General features: G+C 48.0%; 1 protein-coding gene across 7 annotated transcripts in view; it reads left to right on the forward strand.

Annotated features, from left to right (window-relative positions):
* P2RY2 (purinergic receptor P2Y2) overlaps nt 1-14530 on the forward strand; it is a 28430-nt gene extending 13900 nt beyond the window's left edge. For 4 of the 7 annotated variants that reach the window (XM_060605701.3, XM_060605695.3, XM_060605696.3 and 1 more), the window contains 2 exons: nt 670-738; nt 998-14530. In XM_060605701.3, coding sequence (XP_060461684.3) covers nt 1002-2135 — 1134 coding nt within the window. In that variant the 5' untranslated portion in view covers nt 670-738; nt 998-1001 and the 3' untranslated portion in view covers nt 2136-14530. Of the gene's footprint in view, nt 1-669 lie in introns of all 7 variants that reach the window. The other 3 variants (XM_060605694.3, XM_060605700.3, XM_060605697.3) reach the window with 2 other exon arrangements.
* The last annotated feature ends 13038 nt before the right edge of the window (nt 14531-27568 follow it).

The following is a 27568-nucleotide window of genomic DNA, read 5'->3' on the forward strand; positions in this document are numbered from 1 at the left end:
ATGGGGCCAGAGAGCCTCTCAGAGGGCAGAAAGATGAGCTAAAGGAAAGAGCTTTCTAATACTTCCAGCAAGGTAGAGGCTGCCCACCGGCCAGTGAGGGCTGGGTGTGAGGTGGAGCCAGCCAGCCCGATAGCCCCCCTCTGTGAATCTGAGATGACACTGCTCTAGGACCCCCAGATCCTCAGATGCTAGAGCTCAGGATCCTCGATCTAGAACTCTGTGCTCCTGAGGTTCTAGAGCAGGGTTGCCAGTCTTAAACAAACAATCACACAAAAACAAAAAACAGGGGCGCCTGGGTGGCTCAGTCGGTTGAGCGACGGACTTCGGCTCAGGTCATGATCTCACGGTCCATGAATTCAAGCCCCGCGTCGGGCTCTGTGCTGACAGCTCGGAGCCTGGAGCCTGCTTCTGATTCTGTGTCTCCCTCTCTCTCTCTCCCCTCCCCCACTCATGTTCTGTCTTTCTCTGTCTCAGAAATAAACATTAAAAAAAAATTTAAAAAAAAAAACACAAAAAAAACCCACAAAAAACAAAAAACAAAGCCAGGGGTAACTATTTTAGGCTTTGGGGAATATACGGTCTTTGTTGCAACTATTCAACTCTATAAATAAGACGGGTATGATTGTGTTCCAATCAAGCTTTTTTTTTTTTTTTTTTTTTTTTTTACAGAAACAGACTGGTGGACTGCACCTGGCCCTCAGGATGTAGTGTGCCTACCCCTGTTGTGAAGTTTTAAAGGTGTGTGGCCACGATACTCCTAGACCTCATGCATCCTCGAAGTTCCGGGGTTCCGAGGTTCTGGGCCCTCTGGGTCCAGGGAGGAAGCCAGGTCAGGTGGCCACAAAGGCCTTGACGGTGGTGGGGCAGACCTTAACCAAGGGAATCTATGGGTGCTTGGGGTCCCTCATGGCCCCGGTCAGGTGGGTGTGTCAGGCCTCCCCACTGAGCCCTGGTTGTGACCCTCGTGGCTGTTCTCCCCACCACCCCTTCCCTTCAGGGCAATGGCCACAGGCCCGGGCCGCTGGAACAGCACCGTCAATGACACCTGGGGTGGGGACGAGCTGGGCTACAAGTGCCGCTTCAATGAGGACTTCAAGTACGTGCTGCTGCCTGTGTCCTACGGTGTGGTGTGTGTGCTCGGGCTGTGTCTCAACGCCGTGGCACTCTACATCTTCCTGTGCCGCCTCAAGACCTGGAACGCGTCCACCACGTACATGTTCCACCTGGCCGTGTCCGATGCGCTGTACGCAGCCTCCCTGCCGCTGCTGGTCTATTACTACGCCCGCGGGGACCACTGGCCCTTCAGCATAGTGCTCTGCAAGCTGGTGCGCTTCCTCTTCTACACCAACCTTTACTGCAGCATCCTCTTCCTCACGTGCATCAGCGTGCACCGATGCCTGGGGGTCCTGCGCCCGCTGCGCTCGCTGCGCTGGGGCCGGGCCCGCTATGCCCGCCGAGTGGCAGCTGCCGTGTGGGTGCTGGTGCTGGCTTGCCAGTCACCCGTGCTCTACTTCGTCACCACCAGCGCGCGTGGCGGCCGCATTACCTGCCACGACACCTCAGCACCCGAGCTCTTCAGCCAGTTCGTGGCCTACAGCTCTGTTATGCTGGGCCTGCTCTTTGCAGTGCCCTTTGCCATCATCTTGGTCTGTTACGTGCTTATGGCTTGGCGGCTGTTGAAGCCAGCCTACGGGACCTCGGGAGGCCTGCCGCGGGCCAAGCGCAAGTCGGTGCGCACCATTGCCGTGGTGCTGGCTGTCTTCGCCCTCTGCTTCCTGCCTTTCCATGTCACCCGCACCCTCTACTACTCCTTCCGCTCCCTGGACCTCAGCTGCCACACCCTCAATGCCATCAACATGGCTTACAAGATCACCCGGCCGCTGGCCAGTGCCAACAGTTGCCTTGACCCCGTGCTCTACTTCCTGGCTGGGCAGAGGCTTGTGCGCTTTGCCCGAGATGCCAAGCCACCCACAGACTCCACTCCTACTACCCCAGCTCGCCGCAGACGGGGCCTGCACAGGTTGGACAGGACTGACGTCAAGAGGACAAAAGATGTGTCGAGCAGCAGTGAGGACTCTAGGCGGACAGAGTCCATGGCAGCTGGTGGTGAGAACACTAAGGACATCCGGCTGTAGGACCTGAACCCCTGGCGCCTGTGCAAGTTAATATTGGGGGTGGGGGGAGTGGGGAGGCTGTGGGGACTAGGATTTCTTCCATTGGGATAGTGTCCCTAGATATGCCCCATTAGTGACTCATGCCTGATGGTCAAGGGAGCCGTGACCTCAACGCTCTGTCATTTGGCAGAATGTTCTCTGTAGTCCAGAGATCTTAACAGTTCCTACAACCCCAGTCACCATTTGTATGTGTGAGTTGGGGAATAAGGCTTCGTGAAAGGCAAGGGTAAGGGGCCGATGCTGCCCCTGGCCTGACTCCCACATAATTAGCTGTCTGTGCCCAGCAAGGTGTCTAGGCTGGAGCCCAGCCTGATCGAGTCAAATGGAGAAACAGACGCAGAGAAGAAAGTGACTTACCAAAGTCACATAGTCTGGGCCTGAGCTACCTGGGAGGGGTGGAGTTTCAGGGTGATCAGAGGACCCTGGTAAGGAGCCAGAGCTGAGCCGGAGCTTCCCACGGAGCGGTCAAGGGCAGGTCTAGATGCCACAGTGGACACACCTCTGAGGAGCATCCCCATCCCTAGAGGTGACTGTAACATCTGGGAGCTGATGTCATAAACTCATCTGGAGGCTTCCTGGGCCTGGGAGCCAGTTTGAGGCTGCAACTTCTACCGAAGGTGTTGTTGCCTGCCGTGTTGTGCCCTATTGTGTGGTTTGAGGATGAGGATACAGTCTAAGAAGCTCTTACCATCCACACTGGAGTTCTTTCTCCAACCTCTACTCTTCTGCCACCTGCCTTCCCACTAGCTGCCTCAGTGGTAGTCTCACATCAGGGATCCTCTTTCCAGACCCCAGGTCATCCCTCACTTTAGAGCCAAGTGGCTTTGGTGCCTGGCTCTGTTGAGTGCAGATAGGAGTCAGATGGGGTCCTGTCCTTGGGATCCCCCAGTTTAGGGATTAATGGCTATGAACAGTCATGTGCTGGTAAATTTGAAACCATCTAACTGGCTTTCCAGGGGGTGAGGGGAACCCCTTATCTGTAGCATTGCTAATTGCCATGGTGCAGATACTCTTGCCTTGGCCAATTTCAGACCAGTGATGTGATGTCAGCCTCCTTGCAAAATTCCTGAAAATTTAACAATTGGCTCTTGCAATCAGGTCCAACATGCTCCATCGCACCACTGGATAATACTGAGTGATTGGAGGTGTGGACCAGCATGTGAGAGAGGCTTCCTGGGACACACTCCTGAACTGTAGCTTCTGAGAAAAGCAGTTTATCGGAGAAGAACAGCCAGGTGCAGGGTACATCCTGGGCAAAGACATGGGGGCAGGAAAGCAGGGTATGCAGGAAGTGGAAGCAGGCTGGGCAGCCGGTGCTCAGTCTCAAGGCAGGAATGAGGCTGGGAGTGGGTCACCAGGCTAACAAGTCAAGGCTCCTTCCTTGCCTTTACCCGAGGTCTCCTTTGCACTGGGGCTGAGTATGGGAGAGATTCCCTTCTCTTCCTGTCCCATCCTCTGCCTCCTGGGAAAATCCCGCTATATGGCATAATGGTGCTCAGACTGGCTCAGGGTGAGGTAGATCTTTCTCACCTGTAACAGATTCTAGGTCCAGCCAGGACCACTGTGGAGGTTTGTGGAGCTGAGCTGGACAGGGACCAGCTCAGCCTTGGGGCAAAGCTAACAGGTCTCATTTTTTTTTTTAATGTTTTATTTATTTTTGAGAGAGCACAAGCAGGGGAAGGGCAGAGAGAGAGGGACAGAGGATCCAAAGTAGGCTCCGTGCTGACAGCAACGAGCCCAATGTGGAGCTCGAACTCACGAACCACCAGATCATGGCCTGAGCCCAAGTCAGACACTCAACCGACTGAGCCACCCAGGAGCCCCTGACAGGTCTCATTCTTAATCTCAAACATAAAGACCTACTCCCTCTCCCTCGGGGAGACCCCCTTTCCCTATAGGCCCACTCTGCCTGAGAGAAGATTCTTCCCTTCACTCCACGTCTTCCTGTCTCCTGTGACCTCTTCACCCGTTCCACTCTGTCAGAACGAGGCACTCCCAGGGGTTGCTCTATTTAGAATCTAGTTCCACACAGCTCCTTCATGCAACAGGGACCCATCACAAGTCATGACCCAACCAATTACTCTGCATGGTGCAACGTGGGTGTCCTGTTCAAAGTAATGTGAAATGCTCACCTCCCACATTCTAGGTTCTATATTTCTGTTCATATAACCAGAGTCCCTATGAGCTTTTTTGTGACTACTTATAGACTGACCTTGAGCCAACCTTTCCTGCAGTCCCAAGCCTATCTCCTTCCTACCAGCTGCTGCTGAAGCTGAACCCCATTCTAGTTTATAGGAAGCCCCTACCCAGGTAAGATTACACCCAGAGGTGTAAATGCTGGGCTCTGATTCCCTCAGCCCTGCTTAGACCAGAGGCAGGAGGTTATACATCACGATTTGGGGTCTCCTGAGTGTGCATCTGTGGTTGGGGGTAGGGCAGTGGCCACCACAGCCCAAGTTCCCTTAGTCCCCATTCCTTTTGTGTCCTGCCTACCTACCCTACCAGCAGCTTCCCTGGAGACCCTGAGAACCCAGGACCCTGCAGCACATGGAAGCAACACTACGGCATAGCACCAGGAAGCTTTCCTTGAATCAGCTGCCTGTACATTTCCAAGGACATAGGACCTAGGGGAAAGGAGGGCCATGTTCACCTTCTAATCCAGTGGCAGACACTGGTGGGGTGGGGAACGGAGACCCTAAGGGAACCGGGGACAGGCCAGGGTCTTGCCCCTGGACCCCAGTCAGATTGCCTGACCCCTCAACGTGGACGTCTGGCCCTGCTGCTAGGCCTTCACCTAGTGGGTGAGGTTCCTGACCCTCCCGCCTTGTGCTATTTTCAGCCCACGTAAGAACAGGATTTTCCACTCCCAGCCCCAGACCATTGTCCAGTAGTGACGTGGGGGGACCTGCCCACTCTCAAAATATCTCCTCTTACTCTCTGGGCCTCCCTGCCACCTCCCAACCACCCCACCTCCTCACCCTGACATCACTTCCTGGGGCTGTTGACTCTTGAAGGCCACTGTGAAAGGGCACAGCCACCTGACAGGGACCCCAGGGATTATCCAGCCCAGCTGTAGAGTTGAGAGGGGCGGGGCCTTGCCCAAGGTCACTCAGCAGGTCAGTGTGGCGCCTGGATGTGTGCCAGGGGCTCAGGCTGTCCCTGCTGGTCTGTTCCCTTTAGTACAGGTCGGTGCCTTTGTGGGATTCCTGCCATCACCCACAGTCCCCCAGCCCTTCCCACCCTGGTGGACGGAACTGGTGGATGGAGCTGTGGCACTGAGGCCAGGGACATAGGACAGGAGTGGGGGGCAATAGCAATAGGTGGGGGGAAGAGCAAAGGCCTGCTGTCCTGCCTGCAGCAACTACTCTCAACGAGCTCAGTGCATCTAGGGCAGGGGCCCTGGCACACAGCGGGTCTCTGCCCTGGGTGGCTGGTGGCTCAGGGCCCAGGAGAAGTTAGGCCACCAGAGCTACCCCTCTGCCACCACTCTTGTCACGGCAGGTTTGGGCTGCTCTGTTCCAGCACATGAGGATGGGAACTCCTGTACCAACCCATGTCCCAGGCACTGTGCCAGACCCTCTCATATCTATTATTTATTCCTTGCCACAACTGTGTGAAATAGACATTATTTATCCCCATTTAGCAGATAAGGGGACAGGCTCCGAGAAGGGAGGCCTTGCTGTGGGTTATATAGGCAGCAAGTGAATGAGTCAAGATCGAGTCCAGGTCCCTCAGATGCCCGGATTCGTTCCTTTTCCAGTATCCCATACCATTTGTAACCCCTGTAGAGTGGGAGGGTCTGTAAGTAACCCTTCATGTGATTCAAGGGAGAGAGACAATATAGCAAGGAAGGGGTTAAGAGCACAGATTCAATGCCCATGCCACCTCTGTTTGAGTGTTGTCTCCTCTTCCTCCAACTGTTTCACTTTGCTCAAAGTACTTAATCTTGCAGGGCCTCAGTTTTCTCATTTCCGAAAAGAGATACTACCTGCCACGTGGGGCACTGGGTCAATACACATGAACACTTAGAACAGTACCTGGCACATGGTGAGCATTTACACGCCAGGCACTGTGCCAAGGTGATACAGAGGCAAACCGGCCGGACCCTGCCCTCATGGAGTTGACCTAATTTAATATATAACCATACCAGGATAAATTATTTGAAGGAAAGGAATGTCCAGCCAGTGAGCAACAGTGGGCCTCCTATGGCCCAGGCTTCACCAGGATGTGGGAAGAGGAAAGCAGGTCTATCCTGGGATAAGGTGTGGGACCCCCCTCTGCCCTGCTTGGAGCTCGTTGGCCTTCAGGCCCACGGGCCTGTGTGTGTTTACAGAACCTTATCCCTCTGCCAGGCTGGGAGAGGGCAGCAGGGAAAAGGGGGAGGGGGAGGGACGGGGCAGGATGCCCTTGCTGTAAAGCTTCTAGAGCCAGCCTCTATGGACTAGAGAGCTCCAGCTCACCCATGGCACCAGGCTTAGCCGTTTCTGCCTAACTGGTGGTGACTGTCATGGGGTGCTGCAGCTTCTTGGTTCAACCAAGAGCCTGGAGACCCAAGGTGGCAGGACTGACTGGGAGCTAGGCCAGAACAGGCAATGAATAGGCAACTTTTGCTGTGTGACCGGAGGCACCTGCCTGCCCTCTCTGGGTCACTCTCTGAAGCCCTTACCTCCCATGTTCCAGTTCTCTCTGTCTCAGGGCATCAGCTACCTGGATCCTCAGCAAAGGCACAATGAACAGCTGCTCCCCCAGGCATTCCCCCAAGGCCCCTGGGCTCTCTGTCCTGAGGACTAGAGTTGGGGCAGCAAGTCTCCCCTGGCATCAAATGACTAGAGAGGTACAGCGCCTCCCTTGGCACCCTGCAGTGGCTTGGAGTGGAGCTGGTCCAATGTCTGATGTCCCTGCCTCCTGTGAGGTGGACGGTGGAGTCTGACCAGGAGTAACTAAGCAGTAGGGTGACAGATGTGTTTGCCTTTCCAAGGGGTGTGTGCTGGTGGGATGTGGAGAGGGGGGGAAACGAGCCCCAGAAGCCAACTTCTCATCCTCCTCTGCCCTATGTGCCATGTGACTTGGTACACATCCCTTCTCCTCTCTGGGCCTCAGTTTCCCCATCTGCCGTGGGGCTTGGCTCCACCCAGCCACTCTTCCTCCAGTACAGGCTTCCTGAGCTTGCCTCTGTCTTGGCTCCAGCTCAGCCAGGTGTCCAGACTCAGTCCTGTCCCAGCCAGGAACAATGGGCCAGGCTGGGCCAGTCACTCATGGGCCCCAAACTCAGTCCCCAAGGGCTTACCCTGGACTATTTTCAGATCTTGGAGATGGAATCAGAAAAGGATTTTCCACTCTCAGCACAATGGCTGCCCCGGACCATTGTCTAGCAGTGACCAGGGGATCCGTCTGCCCAAAAATACCTTCCCTGCTCCTACCTTCTGGGCCTCTGCCTCCTGTTCCTCACCTCCCTGCATTGACATGGCTTCCTGGGGCTGTTAACTCCTGAAGGCTGTTGTGAAACAGCATGTTGAGTCCCCTGGAAGACATGACCAGTTGGAATCAGTTTTCCCTCCCGGCAGGGACCCCAGGGATTGTTTGGCTGCTTATAGAGATGAGAGACCAAGAGAGAGCTATGCCTTTCACTAGGTCACACAGCAGTCAGCATGGAGACTAGATGTGAGGCCAAGGCTTTCTGTCTGCTTCTGCTGCCTCTGCTGCCCTCATTAGCACTGGTCTGCCCCATCTGAGAGCTCACCTTGGAAGGTCACAGGTGGACATGCTGGAAAGAGGCCTGGGTGACATGGGTGAGAGGGGGTGCACCTTGGAGCTCCCTATTCAGTCCTATTTTTACCAAATGTGGCTTTAGCTTGCCCTGAACTCAGGGTTACCAAGTTGCAGCTCTGGGGAAAGAAGAAGATTGGGGGACACAGGGAAGTTGAGGCCGGAGGAGGGTTCTGGCCCAGCTCGGCCTTCACCAGCTCTGTGACCACAAATTAATTTCTTCATCTGTAAAATGGAACTGATAATATTTCTTTTTCCAGAGTACTGAACAGTGAGGCACAAACACACAACTATTTTATTTTCCTCCTATCAGTACTGCCTACTCAATGATGCCTAATTTCCCTTTCCCATCCATAAACTGCATTTTTGGCAAACTCCAAAACTTTGAGTCACTTTTGAGTAACAAAGTTCATTCCAGCTTAAGGTTCTAATCCCTACTTAAATTAATGCTCACTCCTCTTCTTCCCCAGTGCTGGGAGGACCCTCCTCACCCCTCCTTTGTGTCCCTCTCTCCTCCAGGTGTTGGGCAAGGTGGGGAGGAAAGGGACCAGTATATCCTCCCCAGGACTGCCACAGTTCTTTCTTGCCGTCCTGGCTTCTCTGGCCATCAGTGCCCCTGCGCATGGAGCCCTCCAAACACCAGCCCACACACCTTTGTAAACGAGTCTCTTCATTCGCCCACTCTGAGTGTGCCCCATCTTTCCTGTTGAGACTGTAACTCATACACCCTAGTTTCCTTGAGTGACTTTCCTAAGGCACCCCTTACCTGGCTTGGTGAGAACTCACAACAGCAGAAATGTTTTCAAGTTCACGGAGCCCAGTGTTCAGCTTATAGAATCAGCATGGGGGGTGGGGGGGTGGGTAGAGGGTTGGGTTAATAAACTCTGAGAAGGTGTCTGACCCCAATTGTTTTCAGGTTTCTTTCGAAAGTCAGGCATTTTACCCCTCTGTATCCTTAGATTTACGTCCTAGAGCCAAATTCCAAATCAGCAGCCACATGAAAAGTCCCACCTCATTGTGGGATTAACTGTTAGACCAGCCTTTGTGACCAAAGCAATTGCAAAATGTGGGGGAGGAAAGTCAAAGCCTATTGCATGGGTCACCACACAGCCTGTGCTAATGTGTATGTGTGTGTGTTTATGCCTGTGTTGAGTTGTCGCATCTGTGTTTGAGGTAGGGCTGAGGTGGGAAGGGCAGTACCCATAGACACCAAGAAGATACCTGGAGACAGAAGGGCTTTGGGTTGGTGGCCACTCCGGAGGAAGCAGAGTGGAGGAGGAGGGGCTACCAGGAGGTCAAACTAATGGACGTATACAGGCTTGGGGATGGCCGGAAGAGGTGGGGAGTGGGGAGAGGATCCAGCTGCCAGCTCTATGAACCCCTTCAATTCCCTCATTCCCCATTCTTCTTTCTTTCCTCAGCTCCCCTCCCTCCATACTCCCCATTTTCCTCCTCCTTTTGCTCCCTGTTCCCAGAATTCCTGGTAACAGAGAGAAGCAAATGGGGCAGGACAGAGCAACAGACTCATTCCTTCATTCTTGAGCGCTGGGTCACCTCCCTTCCCCGCCGCTGTGCTTAAGATTCTGTAGGTCCCCAGTTTGTGGATGCTGCTCTGCTGCCCCCTGGTGGCCAGAGCTGGCTGCAGAGGCAGGAATGGGGGCTGAGGTCGGGACCTTCACCTGTGGAGTGAGGAGAAGAAAATGATCCTGCTGGCAGCCAGGATGTTGGAGAGTGCAAGGTAGGGGGTAGGACTGAGAATTTAAACAGGGAACACAGTTTACAAAACACCCTGACTTGCAAAACAGGTCATAGTGCTTGTTCAATCCATGATGTTTATCTCATCCTATCTAAGCTCACACTTATAAACACCTATGGACTGAGACTCACAGGTTCCAAGAGAAAACCACAGACAAATTGATCTAATAGTAACACTCCTTGAGGACTCCTGTATTCTCAGCACAGGATTGCTGACTGTTCCAGTAACTCCCTGCTCTGCAAATTCAATCTCTGCCACAGAACTATCCTTTGAATGCCAGCCCCCCACAATCCCATGAGCACTCTTCTTTAACTGCCCCCTTTGGAGACACCCCAGGGATCCCCCAGTGTGAAGCCTTTGCTGCAGCAAATAATAAGCCCATCCTTGTTGGCTACAGGTGTGTTTCTGGTGGTGCAGGCTGACCAGCACTGACCAGAGGTTCCTGGGTGAAAGAGTGAGAGCAGGTGACATTTCAGCTCTCCATTCCAGCCTATCCACTCCCATAGGCTCTCAGGGACTGTCCCATCCACAGCCCTACAGCCCCTAGCTGACCCATCATGGTGCACCCTGGCACCAGGACAAAGTGCCGAACCGTGGATGTTTTATTCCCTCTGAGGAAGCTCACTGTGTCCAGCTGTTGGCTTTTGTAAAGGCAAGACTGAGGGGCAGACACAGCTGCTCTATCTTCAGGGATGCTGACTTGGCCCACTCTGGTTCTACCAGGAGGTGTGGGGGGGCACCTGAGGGTAGTGCCATGATGTCCTCTGACCTTGAGTGTCCCTTTGACCTCCTGCTTACCTTCAAGGCCCCAGGTGGGGTTCCCCACCTTCACTGGCTGTCAGGAAGACCCCCAAGCTCTGGGTCTGAGGATACAACTGAGTGTTTGGGAGAGGGGCTAGAGGCTCTCTTAAGGGGCATGCAGATCTGGGGCTGGACTCCAGGCCCTGAGGACCAGCCCCTCCTTCCAGTCTGGGAGCTCTTGTGAAGGGAAGCCAGAATCTTCTCCCCTCTCTAAGGGCGGAGCCTCTGAAAAGATCTGCATCTGCCCCTCCAAGAGTCCCCTCTGCACCTCCCTAACACCCTGACATCATTTGCACTCTCTCTCCCACCTCCAGGGACGGGGAGTTCACTCTTTCCTAGGCATCCCCTTCCCCTTTGGGAGAGTCCTCCTCACAGGAGCCCTGTCTCCCAGCTTGGCCTAGGGGGCACACAGCATATTTGCCCTCCGCCCAGGGCAGCCATTGGAAGGGTATGACCAAGACTGAGTTGGCCCTTCTCCAAGCTGGTGCCCCCAGCCCCCTGCCCTGCCCCATTCCAATGCCTCCACTCCACCAGAGACTCTGACCTCTGGATGCCCCTAGAAATCCTTGCCTCCTCGCATGGTAACCTCTAAGACTAGACTCCATTCCCCTGGGAGGTATAACCCAGCTTAGCTGGTCCTCTGGGAGCTTTCATCCTAGTAGGAAAAGACAGAGGTCTTTGTCTATTTTGGTCACTAATTTATCTCCCATGCTGAGAATAGTGCCTGGCACATAGTAGGTACACAACATTTACCTGAAATAATGAATAAAATAAATGAATGACTGAGGTCCACAGTGAGGGATAAGTGAGATAAATTGTGTAAACTGTTTTGCAAAATATCTAGTACTAGTGGGTACTCATTATAGGTAATTCCTTTCCTTTGCAAAACAAGTCAAATTAATTATTTCATGTAAGTTTCACAATGGTTCTTTGAGGCAAGAACATTATTATTGATTCATTCATCCATTTATTCAACAAATATTTACCAAGAACCTACTATATTCCAGGTACTGTTGTTGTACGTACTTGGAAATCATCAGTGAATAAAAAGCAAAGACCCTTCCCTTGTTTTACATCTAGGGGGTGATGAGAGACAAAAAGTAACAGACATAATGAAATGTAAATTCCATGGTGTGTTAGAAGGTGATGGGTGCTGTGGGGAAAACAGCAGAGCAGGAAGAGGGATTGAGAGGGCAGGCTGGTTGAGGGGGAAGGGGTGGGAGGGGTGTGATTTTAAATAGAGTGGTCAGGTGAAGACTCAAGAGGGGCCCAAGAGAGGGCATTTGAGCAAGCTTGAAGGAGGGGTGGGAGTTAGCTAAGGGACTCTCTGGGGGGAGAGGTTTCCAGATAGAGGGGACCGTAAACACATGGTCCCACTGCCCGTGTAAGGAGTCCGTGGCTGGGGTGGAGGCAGGAGGAGTTGGGGCCAGAGATGGGGGGAATCTGGTAGGACATGGAATGAGGTGGGAAGCCACAACAGAGACACAATCTGACATATTTTAGAGGGATCTGGCTGCTGTGTTGTGAATAAACCGTAGTGGGGGCAAGGATAGGAATAGCGAGAACAGGAAGGAGCTAATGCAGGAAGCCAGGAGAGAGAGCATAGGGATTGGGATCAGGTGGTAGCAATGGAGGTGGCGAGAAATGGACCAATGCCAGGTGTATTTTGAAGGAAGAGCCAATAGGATTCCTGATAGTTTTTTCCTGCCAGGTTTGACAGGCAGTGAAACTGCAATCCAGAGGAGGTCTAGCCAGGTGGCACACACCCACAGGTCACTGAGTAGAGCAGAGGATGGGGGTAGAGGTGGCAGGAAGGTCCCTGGGGCTAGGGCGGTGTCTGGGGGAGGAGAGGGCAGGATGGGAAGGATTCTGTTGCAGCAAGTTACAAACCAGCCCCAGGCAGCTGGGCGTTAATTTGATCAATGGCTTTTTCCTCTTCCCCTCAATTCCCCTATGATGACCTTTTAATTGGGTCCATTTGTTCCAAGACCACGAACTGAGCAGATGCCAGAGTATTTGCCTATTATTAAATAGATTAGGAAATGGCCGTAGGCTTTCGGCTGCCAGAAAAGTCAGAGCAACTGCGTGGCTTCTCTGAGGAGTAACCACAGGCCCTCCTTTCACTGCAGAGCCCAGGCCAGGCATCTCGTCTTCATCCGTGCTGCCCCTCTGTCTGCAGTATCCTTGCCCCTGCATGGCTCACCTGCTAACTGTCTCCTCCTCCTTCAAGGCTCACTTCAAAATCCCCTCCTCAGGAAGCCTTGCCGATCACCATCCCTGCCCTCGGCCTCCTCTCCCTGGGCAGAAAACTCTCACATGTGTGGTGAAGGATCCCTCAATGGAGGGCCTGCCTCTAACATAAGACATGGTCCAAGCTGGGGTTTTTAGGGAAGAGGGATTTAAAGAGCATTTAAATCACAACCTCACTTAAGTAAAAAAAACACTTTTCAATTTCCCCCTAGTTCCTCCCCACAGAGAAGCTGGACTCAGAAGCGGTGGGGTGCAGGGAGGGGAGGAGAGAAGTAAGTGTGAAATTCATATCTTGTGTGGAAAGGAACCCTCTTGCACTGTTGGTGTGAATGCACCCTGGTGCAACCATTCGGGGAAACAGTAGGGAGGCTCCTCAAAAAGTTAAAAATAGAACTACCCTATAATCCAGCAATCACACTGCTAGGTATTTACCTAAAGAATACAAAAACACTAATTCAGGGGCACCTGGGTGGCTCAGTCAGTTAAGCGTTCAACTTTGGCTCAGGTCATGATCTCGAGATTTGTGAGTTTGAGCCCCGCGTGGGGCTCTGTGCTGACAGCTCAGAGCCTGGAGCCTGCTTTGGATTCTGTGTCTCCCCCTCCCATGCTCATGCTCTGTCTCTCAATAATAATAAATAAACATTAAAAATTAAAAAAAAACACTAATTCAAAGGGATACATGCACCCTGATGTTTATAGCAGCATTATCTACAGTAGCCAAACTATGGAAACAGCCCAAGTGCCCAGCAATTGGTGAATGGATAAGAAAGATGTGGAATATTACTCAACCATAAAAAAGAATGAAATATTGCCTTTTGCAATGACATGGATGGAGCTAAAGAGTGTTATGCTAAGTGAAATAAGTCAAAGAAAGACAAATAGCATATGATTTCACTCATACGTGGAATTTAAGAAACAAAACAAATAAACAGAGGGGAAAAGAGAGAGAGAGAGAGAGAGAAACCAAGGTACAGACTCTTAACTATAGAAAACAAACTGACAGTCGCCAGAGGGGAGGTTGGGGAGGGGGTAAAATAGGCGATGGGGATTAAGGAGGGCACTTGCTGAGATGAGCACCAGGTGTGTATGGAAGTGTTGCATCACTAAATTCTACACCTGAAACTAATATTGCCCTGTATGTTAACTAACTGGAATTTATATAAAAACTTCAAAAGAATAAAGTGCACAATTCACCATGAAAAATTTATACTATGGAAACGTAAACTCGACTGGAGAGAAAGAAAACTGTTTCCTGGCAGAAACAAATTCAAACTGTTAAAAAAAAAAACACTGGTTACTTCCATTTTAGACATTATTGATTTGCTCTGTGAAAGATGGGGATTTAGTTTTCTTCGCTCATCCTCCTGTTGCAATTTTCTGGATAAAACAATATTCAGTGCTTCCGTTTTTACGGCCTTGAAAGTATTGTTTGTAGTAACACAGCATTCTATGATTACATTTTCTTTCCTGCATAACTTTTTGTTTTTCCTAGAATTAATCATTGTCTCACTATACACCCTTCAGAGGGACATCTGCTAAAGACAAAGAAAATTACAAAGAAATCTTAAACAGTATTTGTCGTTACACCACAAGTGGCTATTGAGCACTTGAAATATGATTTGTCTGAATTGCATTGAGGCATAAAATACACACTGGATTGCGAAGACTTGAGTACAAAAAAAGAAGGTTGTAAAATATCTCATCAATTTTTTATATTGGTTACATATTGAAATGGTAATATTTTGGATGTAACGAGTTAAATAAAATGTATTACAAAAATTAATTTCATTAAGTTCTGATTACTTTTCTAATGTGGTTCCTTGAATATTTTGTTACTTTTTTAAGTTTTATTTATTTTGAGATGGAGTGGGGGAGAGGCAGCGAGAGAGGGAGAGAGAGAGAATCCCAACCAGGCTTCGTACTGTCAGTGCAGAGTCTGATGCGGGGCTCAAACTCATGAACCATGAAATCATAAACCTGAGCCATAGTTGGACACTTAACTGACTGAGTCACCCAGGTGCCCCTCCTTGAATATTTTAAATTATACCTGTAGCTTGCATTATATTTCTTTTTTTTTTAATGTTTTTATTTATTTTTGAGACAGAGACAGAGCATGAGCAGAGGGAAAGGGAGGCACAGAATCCGAAGCAGGCTCCGGGCTCTGAGCTGTCAGCACAGAGCCTGTCATGGGGCTCGAACTCACAGACTGTGAGATCATGACCTGAGCTGAAGTCGGATGCCTAACCGATGGAGCCACCCAGGCGCCCGACATTATATTTCTATAGAACTGTACTAGGCAGTGATTGTCAAAGACTGTTGGTAAATACGACAGTCTCCTGAGACCTGGATGCACTGATCAATATAACATCACAAAAAAGGACAGAACTAGGTGTGATGTCTTGCTGATGTGGTACAAAAGGAAGTATGTACCGCCACCTATGAATTCTTACCAAAAAATCAAGCCTGAGTGTGATCAAGCCTCTGGATTTAACTACCACTTTTCAGGAAATAGAGCACGTAGGAACATGTTAAATGACAGCATGGACAATTAGTATAAGGCCCCAACTCCCGAAATGTTCAGAAGCCATTTATCCTGAAGGCAAACGGGGGGGAGGGAATCGGAAACAGAGAAAAGGCTGCACAACTTTTGGGTTTTCTCTCCACTGTTATAAGTGAATTGTGTGCCCCCCTCAAATTCGTATGTTGAAGTCCCAACACCCAGTGCCTCAGAATGTAATGTTATTTGGGCAAAGGGTCTTTAAAGAGGTAATGGAGTTAAAATGAGGTCACTGGGGTGGGCCCCAATCCAGTGTGACGGGTGTTCTTGTACAAAGAGGAAATTTGGACACAGACACATACAGAGGTAAAGCGACATGAAGACACAGGGAGAAGACAGCCATCTACAAGCCAGGGAAAGCCAACATCCATCTCTCATGGCCCTCAGAAAGAACCAATCCTGCCGTCACCGTGATTTTTGATTTCTAGCCTCCAAAACTGTGAGAAAATAAATTTCCGTTGTTCAACCCCCCAGTCTGCAGTGTTTGTTATGACAGTCCTAGCACCCTAATTCATCCACCTGTCACTGGGGTGGGAACTCAAGACAATCATCCCGTCTGTTATAGGGGGAAAGGGAGCTGCGTTTTCTTTGCCTGTATCTCCCCAGATGGGAATGCCTGGTGGAAGTTACTTCTCAGGGCCGGAGTTTCCCTTTGCTGGGTTAACAAGCTGTCACCATGGTGGGGGGCCTGGCCCTAACCACCCTAATCAGCCTAAATTCTCATCTTCACACCCCCATGCTGTATTTCCTCTTCAACCTCTTCACAGATTTGTTTTCACCACCAAAATGTTGATAATCTTTGTATCAAAGAACATCATCTCTTGTATTGGTTGCATGACTCAGCTGATTTTCTTACTCTTTATTGTCATTTCCAAATACGATGTGTCGATATTAATGGGCTATAATTGCTTTGTAGCTGCCTGTAAGCCATCATTGTTCCAAGGCCACCACATCTTATCAGGGGTGTTTGGTGTTAAAGTTTGGTGTGTACGTGTGTGTGTGTGTGTGTGTGTGTGTGTGTGTGAGAGAGAGAGAGAGAGAGAGAGAGAGACAGAGAGAGACAGAGAGAGACAGAGAGATATAGTACTTGCTGGAGCCACTGCCCATAGAGGGCACATGCTTAAGCCAGCTGTCTCCAACAGCAATATCCCAAACCATTAACTATATGAAAACTTCCTGGTCCTCTAAATGTCTTACATCAGCACCTATGTCCATGAGGAGGTTGTTTTCACTGTGATAGGCACTAATATCCGGTACCCAGTCCTCCTTTCTTTCCTTTTCATCCAATCTGCTCAAGTAAATCAAAACCCATCAGCACCTGTGGCTCTGACATCAATGCCATTTCTCTTTTCTTTGGGTGAGGAGCATTTATGTGTATTAAACATTCTTCTCTATGAATCAGGGTCTATGAACTGGTGTATTTCCTATTGCCATGTGGGTCCATGCTGAATCCCTATGTAAAGACCGAGGAAAAAGGAAAATCCCGGTTAAAACCCAGGAAAGCAGGGATCTGGTAAGGAGATCTGAACTTCTGTTTTATTGGTATTTTTTCATGGTGAGATTTTGTTCCTAACTATGTTCATTCTACATATGGAGGAATGGTTAGTCTTTTCTTAAAATAGACTCGTTTCATCATTTCCCTCGTAATCTTGGTTCGTTGTTTGCTTTCTCATCTCCTGCACACTTTGGAGACAGGTTTGACTAAGTGTGGTTGTTTATACACTAGACCCTTTTTCATTACTCTTTGTCATCCCTTTGTCTCCTGCTCTTTTTCCAATCCTGCACCTATACTATAAGCCCACAGTGACCCGGAGAAAAGTTAAACACTGCAACTTGCTTACCTAAGCCCAGGAGTGCCAAATATTTTGGAAGTGCTCTCTTTCTTGTCAGTTACTGGAAGAGGAAGCAGGGTTCCAAAGAAATGCCTCTCTTTCAACCTGTGTAAACAGCTCAAGGTGGACCCAAACCCTCTTGATCTTGGTTTATTATCCTTGTCACTCTTGCTTTGTTATTCTGGCCTTTATTGTCTGCTTCTCAGAGTGGCAACATCTAAGAGCTTCTGCCAGCCTTGTCTGCAAGTGGTGGCAGCTGGAGGTATTGCTACACACATCCCAGCTTCCCGGTGAGTAAGGACATTTGTGGGCTCCCCCGCAAAAGAGAAGGAAGTCAGGGCTTTTTCCTTTGAGATGTGAATCACATCCCCTTATTTTCAAACTTCGGAGACAAAAAATAAACTGTAAAGAACAATTCTGTTGTTTCTTATCTGATAATTTTCAATGCAGGACAGCATTACTCTGTTAGTATTTTTCTGATCTGCAAATTGCCAGGAGCCAAAGTGGGCGTCATGTATGTCAATACGATAAAACATTAGATAATGACGAGAACATGTGACAACACCATTTTGACGTCACGAATGCCCGAAATAGCACTAATTTAGAATGATTAGAGGACTAGATATGTATCCAAGAACTCAAGGGGGTGGATGGATGATAGTATAAAAGTTGCATGGTATTATCTACAATGGCATCAAATATTCTGAAAAAAAAATTTAGTTCTTGCAGAAAAATTTTGTCATTTGTCATTTAAAACCACTGTGCATAAAAGTGGATAAACAATTCATCTGCCTTTTAATTTCACAGTGAGGTTCAGCACGGAAAAATCAGCTGAATACTGACAATAATAAACTGTTATCCTAGGAAAGGTGTGTGGGTCTACTTAAACTTTGTCTCACCAGTTAGACCATAGGCATCGTGAAGACAAAGGTTGTTTCCTATGCTTCCTTCATTTCTCCAGGGCTTCCCCCCTTCTTAGTTTATATGGCAAGAAATATGAAGTTGAATATCAACTTGAGATATCAAGAAATATCAGTTGAATTGGAACCTCTTGTTCTATTACTTAAATAAAGCACTGCAGTGGTTGAAGGAAGGTTTTGATGATTTACTCTGTGCTGGCACAGCGCTAAGAATCTTACATATATTACTTCAAACCATGTAGAACAGAATTATCCCCCTTTTTATGAGTGACTGGCTCTCTGAGAGGTGTAAGTGAGGGCTTTGTTCTGCCGTTTCTGTTGTTCCTGTTATCAGGACCCTGGGCTCCAATTCCAGCTCCTTTCCTTACAGATTGGATGACCTTGGACAAGACCATGGGTCTCTCTCTCTCACTTTCCTCCTTGAAAAATGGAAGTAATCATGTGTTCTATATAAGGTTTTTTAAAAATTTTTTTTTAACGTTTATTTATTTTTGAGACAGAGAGAGACAGAGCATGAATGGGGGAGGGGCAGAGAGAGAGGAGACACAGAATCCGAAACAGGCTCCAGGCTCTGAGCTGTTAGCACAGAGCCTGACGCGGGGCTCGAACTCACAGACCGAGAGATCATGACCTGAGCTGAAGTCAGACGCTTAACCGACTGAGCCACCCAGGCGCCCCTATATAAGGTTTGAAAAGATTAATGTGTGTGTTTATGCAAAGTATTCATAAAGTGGTAAATCCCTATATAAATTTTTGTTTATAAAAATTTTCAGGGGTGCTTGGGTGGCTCAGTCAGTTGAGCGTCCAATTCTTGATCTCAGCTCAGGTCATGAATTCAGGGTTGTGAGTTCAAGTCCCACAATGGGCTCCATGCTGGGTGTGGAGCCTACTTAAGAGAAAAAAAAATTTTTTTTTATTTTTCTCAAGAATGAGATCAAGTCCCAGAATTTGGGGGCAACTTAATTAAATGTGACATCTTGATTTAAGAAAGTGATATGTTTTGACCAAAAAGAATGAAATCTTGCCATTTGCAACAATGTGGTTGGAACTAGAATGCATTATGCTAAGTGAAATAAGTCAGTCAGAGAGAGAGAAATGTCATATTTCACTCATAGGTGGAATTTAAGGAACAAAACAGATGAATATAGGGGAAGGGAAGGAAAAATAAGATAAAAACAGAGAAGGAAGCAAACCATACAAAACTCCTAAATACAGAGAACAAAGTGAGGGTTGCTGGAGGGGAGATGGGTGGGGGATGGGCTAAATGGGCGAGGGGCATGAAGCAGAGAACTTGGGATGAGCACTGGGTGTTATATGTAAGTGATGAGTCACTAAATTCCTTATTTTTTTTTAATTTTATTTTTTATTTTTTATTTTTTTTAATTTTTTTTTTTTTTTTAACGTTTATTTATTTTTGAGACAGAGAGAGACAGAGCGTGAACGGGGGAGGGTCACAGAGAGAAGGAGACACAGAATCTGAAACAGGCTCCAGGCTCTGAGCTGTCAGCACAGAGCCCGACGCGGGGCTCGAACCCATGGACCGTGAGATCATGACCTGAGCCGAAGTCGGACGCTTAACCGACCGAGCCACCCAGGCGCCCCTATTTTTTATTTTTTAAAATTTACATCCAAATTAGTTAGCATATAGTGAAACAACGATTTCAGGAGTAGATTCCTTAGTGCCCCTTACCCATTTAGCCCATCTCCCCCTCCCACACCCCCTTCAGTAACCCTCTGTTTGTTCTCCTTATTTATGAGTCTCTTCTGTTTTGTCCCCCTCCCTGTTTTTATATTATTTTTGTTTCCCTTCCCTTATGTTCATCTGTTTTGTCTCTTAAGGTCCTCACATGAGTGAACTCATATGATTTTTGTCTTTCTCTGACTAATTTCACGTAGCGTTGAGTCACTAAATTCTATTCCTGAAATCATTATTTCACTATATGTGTTTCCTTTTTATTTAATTTTCAACTAAATAACATTCGTTAGATTCAAACAAACAAAAATATTGAAAGGTAAACAGTGAAAAGTCTACCTTTCACTGATTCTAGTAAGTAATCACTATTCATGATTTTTTCTTTATCTTTCCAGATAATTAATTGTATGCATTTACAAGCCCTGAAAATTGTGCTTTCTTATCTTTTTCTGTCATACACAAAAGGCTATGTACTTGTACAGATATTTCTAGATTTCTTCTGCAGATTTCTTGAAGGTCTTCACACACTAATACATAAAAAGCTTACTCTTTTAGGGGCACCTGAATGGCTCAGTCAGTTGAGCATCCAACTGCAGCTCAGGTCATGATCTCACAGTTCGTGGGTTTGAGCCCCGCATTGGGCTGTACGCTGATAGCACGGAGCCTGGAACCTACTTCGGATTCTGTGTCTCCTTCTCTCTCTCTGCCCCTCCCCTGCTCATGCTCTGTCTCCCTCTCTCTCTCTCAAAAATAAATAACATTAAAAATTTTTTTTTGAAAAAGCTTACTTATTTGGCTTACAGCCATAATTTAGATGACTAGTTCCCTGTGAATAGGATTTTCAGGCCATTTCCAATCTTTGGATATTGATTTGTTGATTTCTTAAAGAACTGAAATGAATGAAAGTATCAACTCTTTCTTTGCCATGAAGTTTAAATTGTTGAACCAAAAAATAATGTCCGTCTGTACCTCCGATTCACCAAGTCTGATTTAAGAGGGAGAGGCATCTGCTCATACCAAATGAAAGATTTGCCTCCTGATCTCAAGGTTCAACTGTCATGTCATTTGGCTTCTTGGTCCACGTGTTGATTTTGTCACCCCTCAGTCCCCCTGCAGTGGTGGTGTTGAGAGGCCAATGAGGTTCCAGAGGCCATGTGAGAAGCAGATCTCTATGAATTGTCACCTCTTTTGTCACGGGCACCATGTTACTTTTAGTTATTTATTTTTTTTAAGATTTTATTTTTAAGTAACCTCCACACCCAATGTGGGACTCAAACTCACAACCCCAAGATCAAGAGTCACATGCTCTATGGACTGAGCCAACTAGGAGCCCCTGTTCCTTTTAAAGCATGTTAACTTCTAAATCAGGACCAGCTCTGATAGGCATGAAGCTGGTAGGAAGGAGCTGAGCTGAAAAGAGAAATGTCCAAATCTTGCCTCAGAAGTCTTGAGTTCTAGTCCTGAGCAATACTTCCCAGATGTGTGACCTAAAGGAAGTCATGTAGTCTCTATGAGCCTCAGTTTCCTCATCTCTAAGATGGGGATAATTGGAGTATGTACAAATGAAGCATGATAATGTATGTAAAACACTTAGCACAACGCTGGCTCATAGCACACACAAAATAAATGCTGTTTATTTATTATACATTAAATATTTATTTATACATTATATTTATTGTATACAATAAATATGCATATGTATATGTATATGTATACATGTATATTTATTATATTATTAATTAATATAATATATAATATATATTATATTAATATACATGTATATTTATTATACATTAAATATTATACATTATTTATTAATGTATGTTTCGTTAGTGGAATTTGGAAGGATAAACAGGACTCACTGAGAAGATAAGGAAAGGAATAACATTCCAAGAGGGGGAGAAGCATGTATAAATAGCAGAATTTACAAAGTATGAACCCTCAGAGCCAGCTGTGGGAGGGAGGCAGGGCAGGATTGCCAACCTAATTTTGTATAGTTGAGGAAACGGAGACCCAGAAATGGGCAATAATTCACATCTATCATCATTGTACACGGGGAGGCAGGAGAGGGATTCAGAACCCTGAGGAAAAGCTGCCATGGCAGAAAGTCCTGGGTCATGAATCTGTGCATTAGCACTTGGACGGCAGCTGGAATATTGTGAGGAAGTGAAAGGGGGTACTTTCGTGGTCTGGCCATGGCTTCTAGACTGACAAAGCAAACAGGAGCAACATGTGGCCCCTGGACCTCAGGAAAGGGGCTGGGGAGTCCTGGGGCCACAGCTGCCACTGAAAGAGCAGCATTGGCCTCAAGAGGAGGCTGCAAGCACATAGAGTAGGGGGACTGACAGGGGCAAGGGGAGTCTCAGAAGCCAGGCATAGCTTGTCCAGCTCTGGGTCTCATTGGACACTTGCCAGCTGCTAAGGTTTTTGAGGCCATGGGCCAAGGCTGAGAAGGGGAGGAGAAGGAGGAGTTTGCTATCAGACACAGTTTAATGGAGGAGGGTTCTTGGAAGTGGGGGGGACAAATCTTGGAGGTGGGGGGGGGACAAATGGAGGAGGACAAATATTGGAGGTGAGGGGAATGGGGCCTGGCTCCTGGGCCAGCTCAGAGCCTGCAGCCCTCTCCCACCTTCTCCCAGGTCTGTCTTCCCTTGGCCTCAGCGACACGACATGGCTTGGTTGTTTATCTTAACTGCTTTCTCTGGCTGTTCCTCCTCAGTCTTATCCCTGGGTATCTCCTCTTCCCTCCTTTAACTGATGGCTCCATCCTATGTGCTCTTCTCAGTCTTTTCTCTCTCCTTAAGCAATCTCACCCACCCTATGGCCTAGAGAACCAAACATTAAGCTGATAAGTACCAAATCTGTGTCTCCAGTCCACTGCCAACCCTGGGTGATGGGCCTTGATTTTATTAAAGAGTCACCAAGTTTCTCTGCCTTGATGTATGTGCAGGGATCAAGCTACTTGGGTAAGCTAATCAGAGTAGGCATTTCCAGGGGTTGGAGCACTCAGTTGGAGACTTCCACTGAAATCAGGTGAGGCCCTGCATTCTCAGGAGGGCCTAGAGACAGTGGATGGACCAGGCAAGGAGGGCTGAGAGCTGAGGGAAGGATGCTGGGGAATGGTCAGGGCACCAAGGCAAGCCCCCACAACTCTGACACAGATTCCCCTCCTGTGCCCACCTTGGAGAACCAGGGCTCAGCCTGTTGGGAGTAAATGGGACTCCTCTCACCCTACTCATGACCCTTACTCAGTACCCACTATTCCTCACACCCTGCAGCTTCTCACTGAAGATACCTGGGACTCTGCCCAGGGGGCTTTCTCTCGTTGTTTGGAGCACACGTGGCCGGAAGTGCCAGACAGTTTAGGGACCAGCCTTTAACCAATGACAGCTGGAGTTGGTAGGTAAATGCTCCCGATTCCCTCCCTCAGGTGGAACATCGCTAAGACGTGTATTGTGCTGCCTCCTAGAGGTGCCCAATGAGACTGACCTCCAGTGAGAATCTGCTCATTGACCACCGTGAATTGGCTTCCTTCTTTTTCCCTGTCACACTTCCCCGACCCCTACTCGTGCTTCCTGGGATCATCTCAGAAATTAACTACTTTCACTTAAATCCTTGACTCAGGGTCAGTTCCAGGGAACCCAAACCAAGATACCCTCTCCGTCTCCCTCACATTCATACCCAGTTTGCCTTAAGTCCTGCTGCTTCTACCTCCCAAAAGCCCCACAACCCATCTTCTCTTCAGCTCCTCACTTATCACTCCTCCTCCATCCCCACCGCCTGGACTACTGGCCTAGCCTTCTCACTGGTCCCCTGCCTCCTCTTCCGCCCCTCTGTACAGCAGCCAAGACGAGCAATGTTTCTAAGACAGAGCTCTGATTATGTCCTTCCCCTGCTTAAGCCCTTCCAGGGCTCCCATTGCCCTCAGGATAAACCAAGCTTCCTGGCCTGGCATTCAAGGCCCTATAAGACCTGCGCCCCGCCCCCTCTTCAGCCTGGTCTTGTTCACTCCTCCTTGTCACAGTAGGACTGAGCTTCACAAGCTTCCCAGAACTCACAATATTCTCTCCAGATCTTTACATTCTGCTCCCTCTCTCAGGAACACCCTCCCCGATTTTACCCACATAGCTCGAGTTGTTCTTGAACTCTCAGCTTTAGGACACACTTGTACTCTGGCCTCCCCTGTGTCCCTGCCCCCAGTCTGGGTCAGGGCCTCTCCTATGTCTCAGTGCATGTGTCTGTGTCCCAATGCCCAGCACGTCTTGGTTTATCCTCTCTCCACACTGGACACTTCTTGAAGGCACTGGCTACAGATCATTCATCTTTGTATCCCCAGCGGCCTGCACACACTTGGGCACAATAAAGGTCAAAGAATAAATAAATGATCGTGGCAACTCCAAATCCTCAAAGAAATGTGTATTCATTCTTTCCTTTAGATATTTACAGAACACTGTGCCGAGCATGGGGGAAATAGGGCTGGTGAACAATAGACACAGTCCTGCCCTGCAAGACCTTCTCTACTGGTGGGGGAAAGATGTAGAGAGAGACAACCTCAGGCTGAAATAATCGAGTGTATCAGAGGCCAACACTGGGGCCTCGGCAGCCCAGAGGAACCCTGTGTGTGGCGGGGGAGGAGGAGGAGGAGGACAGAGAAGGCTACTGAGAGGAAGTGCCTCCTTTCTGTGCTCACCCTACTCAACCTCTGTCTTTGCAGAGGGTACAGGGGAGTTGGCGGGGGGTGGGGGAGGTTAGGAAAGAAACAGAAACTATCAGTGTGTCCCTTACAATCTCACCTCCTCCTTCCCCTCCAAGGTGACCTCTAGGCTGTTGGTCATTCTCATTCATATCTTCATGCACTTTCTATATGAGTTTTACATTATTTTGTATGTTTTTAAACTTTATGTTGATAGTATACTGCGTGCATCCTTCTATACACTTTTTTCATATTATGCTTGTAAGATTTAGCTTTATTGCTGTGTGGTGCCCTGGTTCACTAATTTTCTCTGCTGTATAGTACTCCATTACGTGACTATGCTGTTATCCCTTATTATCAGGACATAGACCATTCCTAATAGCAAATTCATGGACAGTGAAAGGTCATATTACAGAATTTTGGCTGGGAGAAATCATATGTTCCCAGCTCATCCAAAAACTTCAACTGATTTCCCCCAAATATCATTAAACATTTTTAAAGATATTAATAACCATCAAAGATTTCTGCACAGTACAAAGCTATGCTCTCCAATATGGTATCTACTAGCCACACGAGGCTATTTTGGTTTAAACGTAAATTAATTTTGGGGCGCCTGGGTGGCTCAGTCAGTTGGGCGTCCAACTTCAGCTCAGGTCACGATCTCGCGGTCCATGAGTTCGAGCCCCGCGTCGGGCTCTGGGCTGATGGCTCAGAGCCTGGACCCTGCTTCCGATTCTGTGTCTCCCTCTCTCTCTGCCCCTCCCCCGTTCATGCTCTGTCTCTCTCTGTCTCAAAAATAAATAAACGTTAAAAAAAAAAGTAAATTAATTTAAAAACAAAACAAAACAAAAAAATAAACGTAAATTAATTAGTAGTTAAAAATTCAGGTCCTCAGTTGCCCTAGAAACATTTCAAGAGCTCAGTAGCCACAGGGGACTAGAGGGAGGCCCCCATCGTGGATGGCAGATATAAGATCTTTCCATGAGTGACGACAGTTCTAAAGCATTTAAAACACTGATTACTCCATTATCTAACACTGAATGAGCTTTTTTTCCTGTTTTCTCACACATGGAACAGTTCCTGTGTGTGAGGACGTGTGCCTGGCCGGGCCTCTCAGTGAACTTTAGTACTACCACATCTCCCTCCAGTGGGTGGGTTTCTCTAAGCATCTTGGGCTTACCTACTTTCTTCGCAGGCTTTCCCACTTCCTTAGAGGACATTTTCACTTAATGAGAGGAAGATGGTAACAATTATGTACCAAATAAGTTTAAGTGACCTGAGCATGAGGCACGATCCTATCCTCTTGGGAGAACAGCTGCATTAGGACTGCAGCCCACTCCACATCTGCTCACCCCGACCCATACTGGTGAGCACCTGCAGGTTTATGACGTCAGGTTTTCTGCGGGTAAAATTTTTGCAAGCCACTATAACAAACATGGAGAGAGTGAGAGTTCACGTAGCAAGGGATACCTGAATAAAACTGTATTTTCCAGGGCGCCTGGATGTGTCAGTTGGTTGAGCATCTATCTGACCCTTTTTTAAAAATATTTATTTATTTTTGACAGAGAGAGAGAGAGAGAGAGAGAGAGAGAGAGAGAGAGAACTAGTGGGGGAGGGGCAGAAGGAGACAGAGACACAGAATCCGAAGAAGGCTCTAGGTTCTGAGCTGTCAGCACAGAGCCCATGTGGGCCTTGAACCCACAAGCTGTGGGCTCATGACCTGAGCTGAAGTTGGGCTTAACCGACTGAGCCAGCCAGGTGCCCTGAAAGTCCGGCTCTTGGTTCCAGCTCAGGTTATGATCGCTGTCATGGGATCGAACCCCCCCATCGGGCTCCGCAATGAGCGTTGGAGCCTGCTTGATTCTCTCTCTGCCTCTGTCTCTGCCCCTCCCCCACTTGCTCTCTCTCAAAATTAATAAATTAAAAAAAATGAATTTTCCCATTCTTCTATTAATGGATATTTAGATTGTTCCCAGTGTTTTGCTTTAGATACAATGCTGTGGTGTACATTTTTATACATCTGCAAGAGTTTCTCCTGGTTATATATATATATATATGTTGAGTGGCATACCTCAGTCTTAGACTATGTGCATCTTCAACTACTAGATATTAATAAATTGTCCTTAAACTTGGTTGTGTTCAATTTCTAGTCTTACCAGCAGTGCATAAAATTTCCTGTCTATATGCTCTCAACAAAGTTGATATTCTAAAACTCTAATTTTTGCTAATCTGATGTGTGTGAAATGGCATTTCACTGCGGTTTTAATCGAAATTCCCTTAGGTGACAGGGGTGCCTGGGTGGTTCAGTCAGTTGAGCATCCCACTTCGGCTCAGGTCACGATGTCATGGTTCATGAATCTGGGGCCCACCTCGGGCTCTGTGCTGACAGCTTGGAGCCTGAGCCTGCTTTGGATTCTGTGTCTCCCTCTCTCTCTGCCCCTTCCCAGCTCGTGCGCTGCCCCTCTCTCTCTCAAAAATAAAAATTTAAATTAAAAAAAAAAGGAAATTTCCCTGGGTGATAGTGAGGTTTAACATATTTTCCTATGTGTAATGGCCATACTTGCTTTATCTTCTGTAAAATGCCAGTTTGGGGGCGCCTGGGTGGCTCAGTCGGTTAAGTGTCTGACTGTTGATTTTGGCTCAGGTCATGGTCTCATGGTTCATGGGATCAAGCCTGAGTCCAGTGCCATGCTCACAGCATGTAGCCAGCACGGGATTCTCTCTCTCCCTTTCTCTCTGCCCCTCCTCTGCTTGCCCTCTCTCTCTCTCTCAAAAGTAAACAAACATTAAAAAAAAATAAAATACAATGCCTGCTTGTGTATTTTGCTCATTTTTCTATTAGGTTGTTTGGCTTTTTTCTTATTGCTACGTAGGAGTTATTTATATATGCTGAATAATAACCCTTTGTCTGTTATACATATTGCAATTATCTTCTCTCAGTCTATGGTCTGTCTTTTCGTGTGTGTGCATGTGTTTATATTAATAGAACTTTAAAAATTTTATTAGACTTGGGGCACCTGGGTGGCTCAGTCAGTTAAGCCTCCGACTTCGGCTCAGGTCATGATCTCACATTTGTGGCTTCGAGCCCCGTGTCAGGCTCTGTGCTGACAGCTCAGAGACTGGAGC

The sequence above is a fragment of the Panthera onca genome, chromosome D1 (genome assembly GCF_046562875.1).
Source record: "Panthera onca isolate mPanOnc1 chromosome D1, mPanOnc1 haplotype 2, whole genome shotgun sequence".
NCBI lineage: Eukaryota > Metazoa > Chordata > Mammalia > Carnivora > Felidae > Panthera > Panthera onca.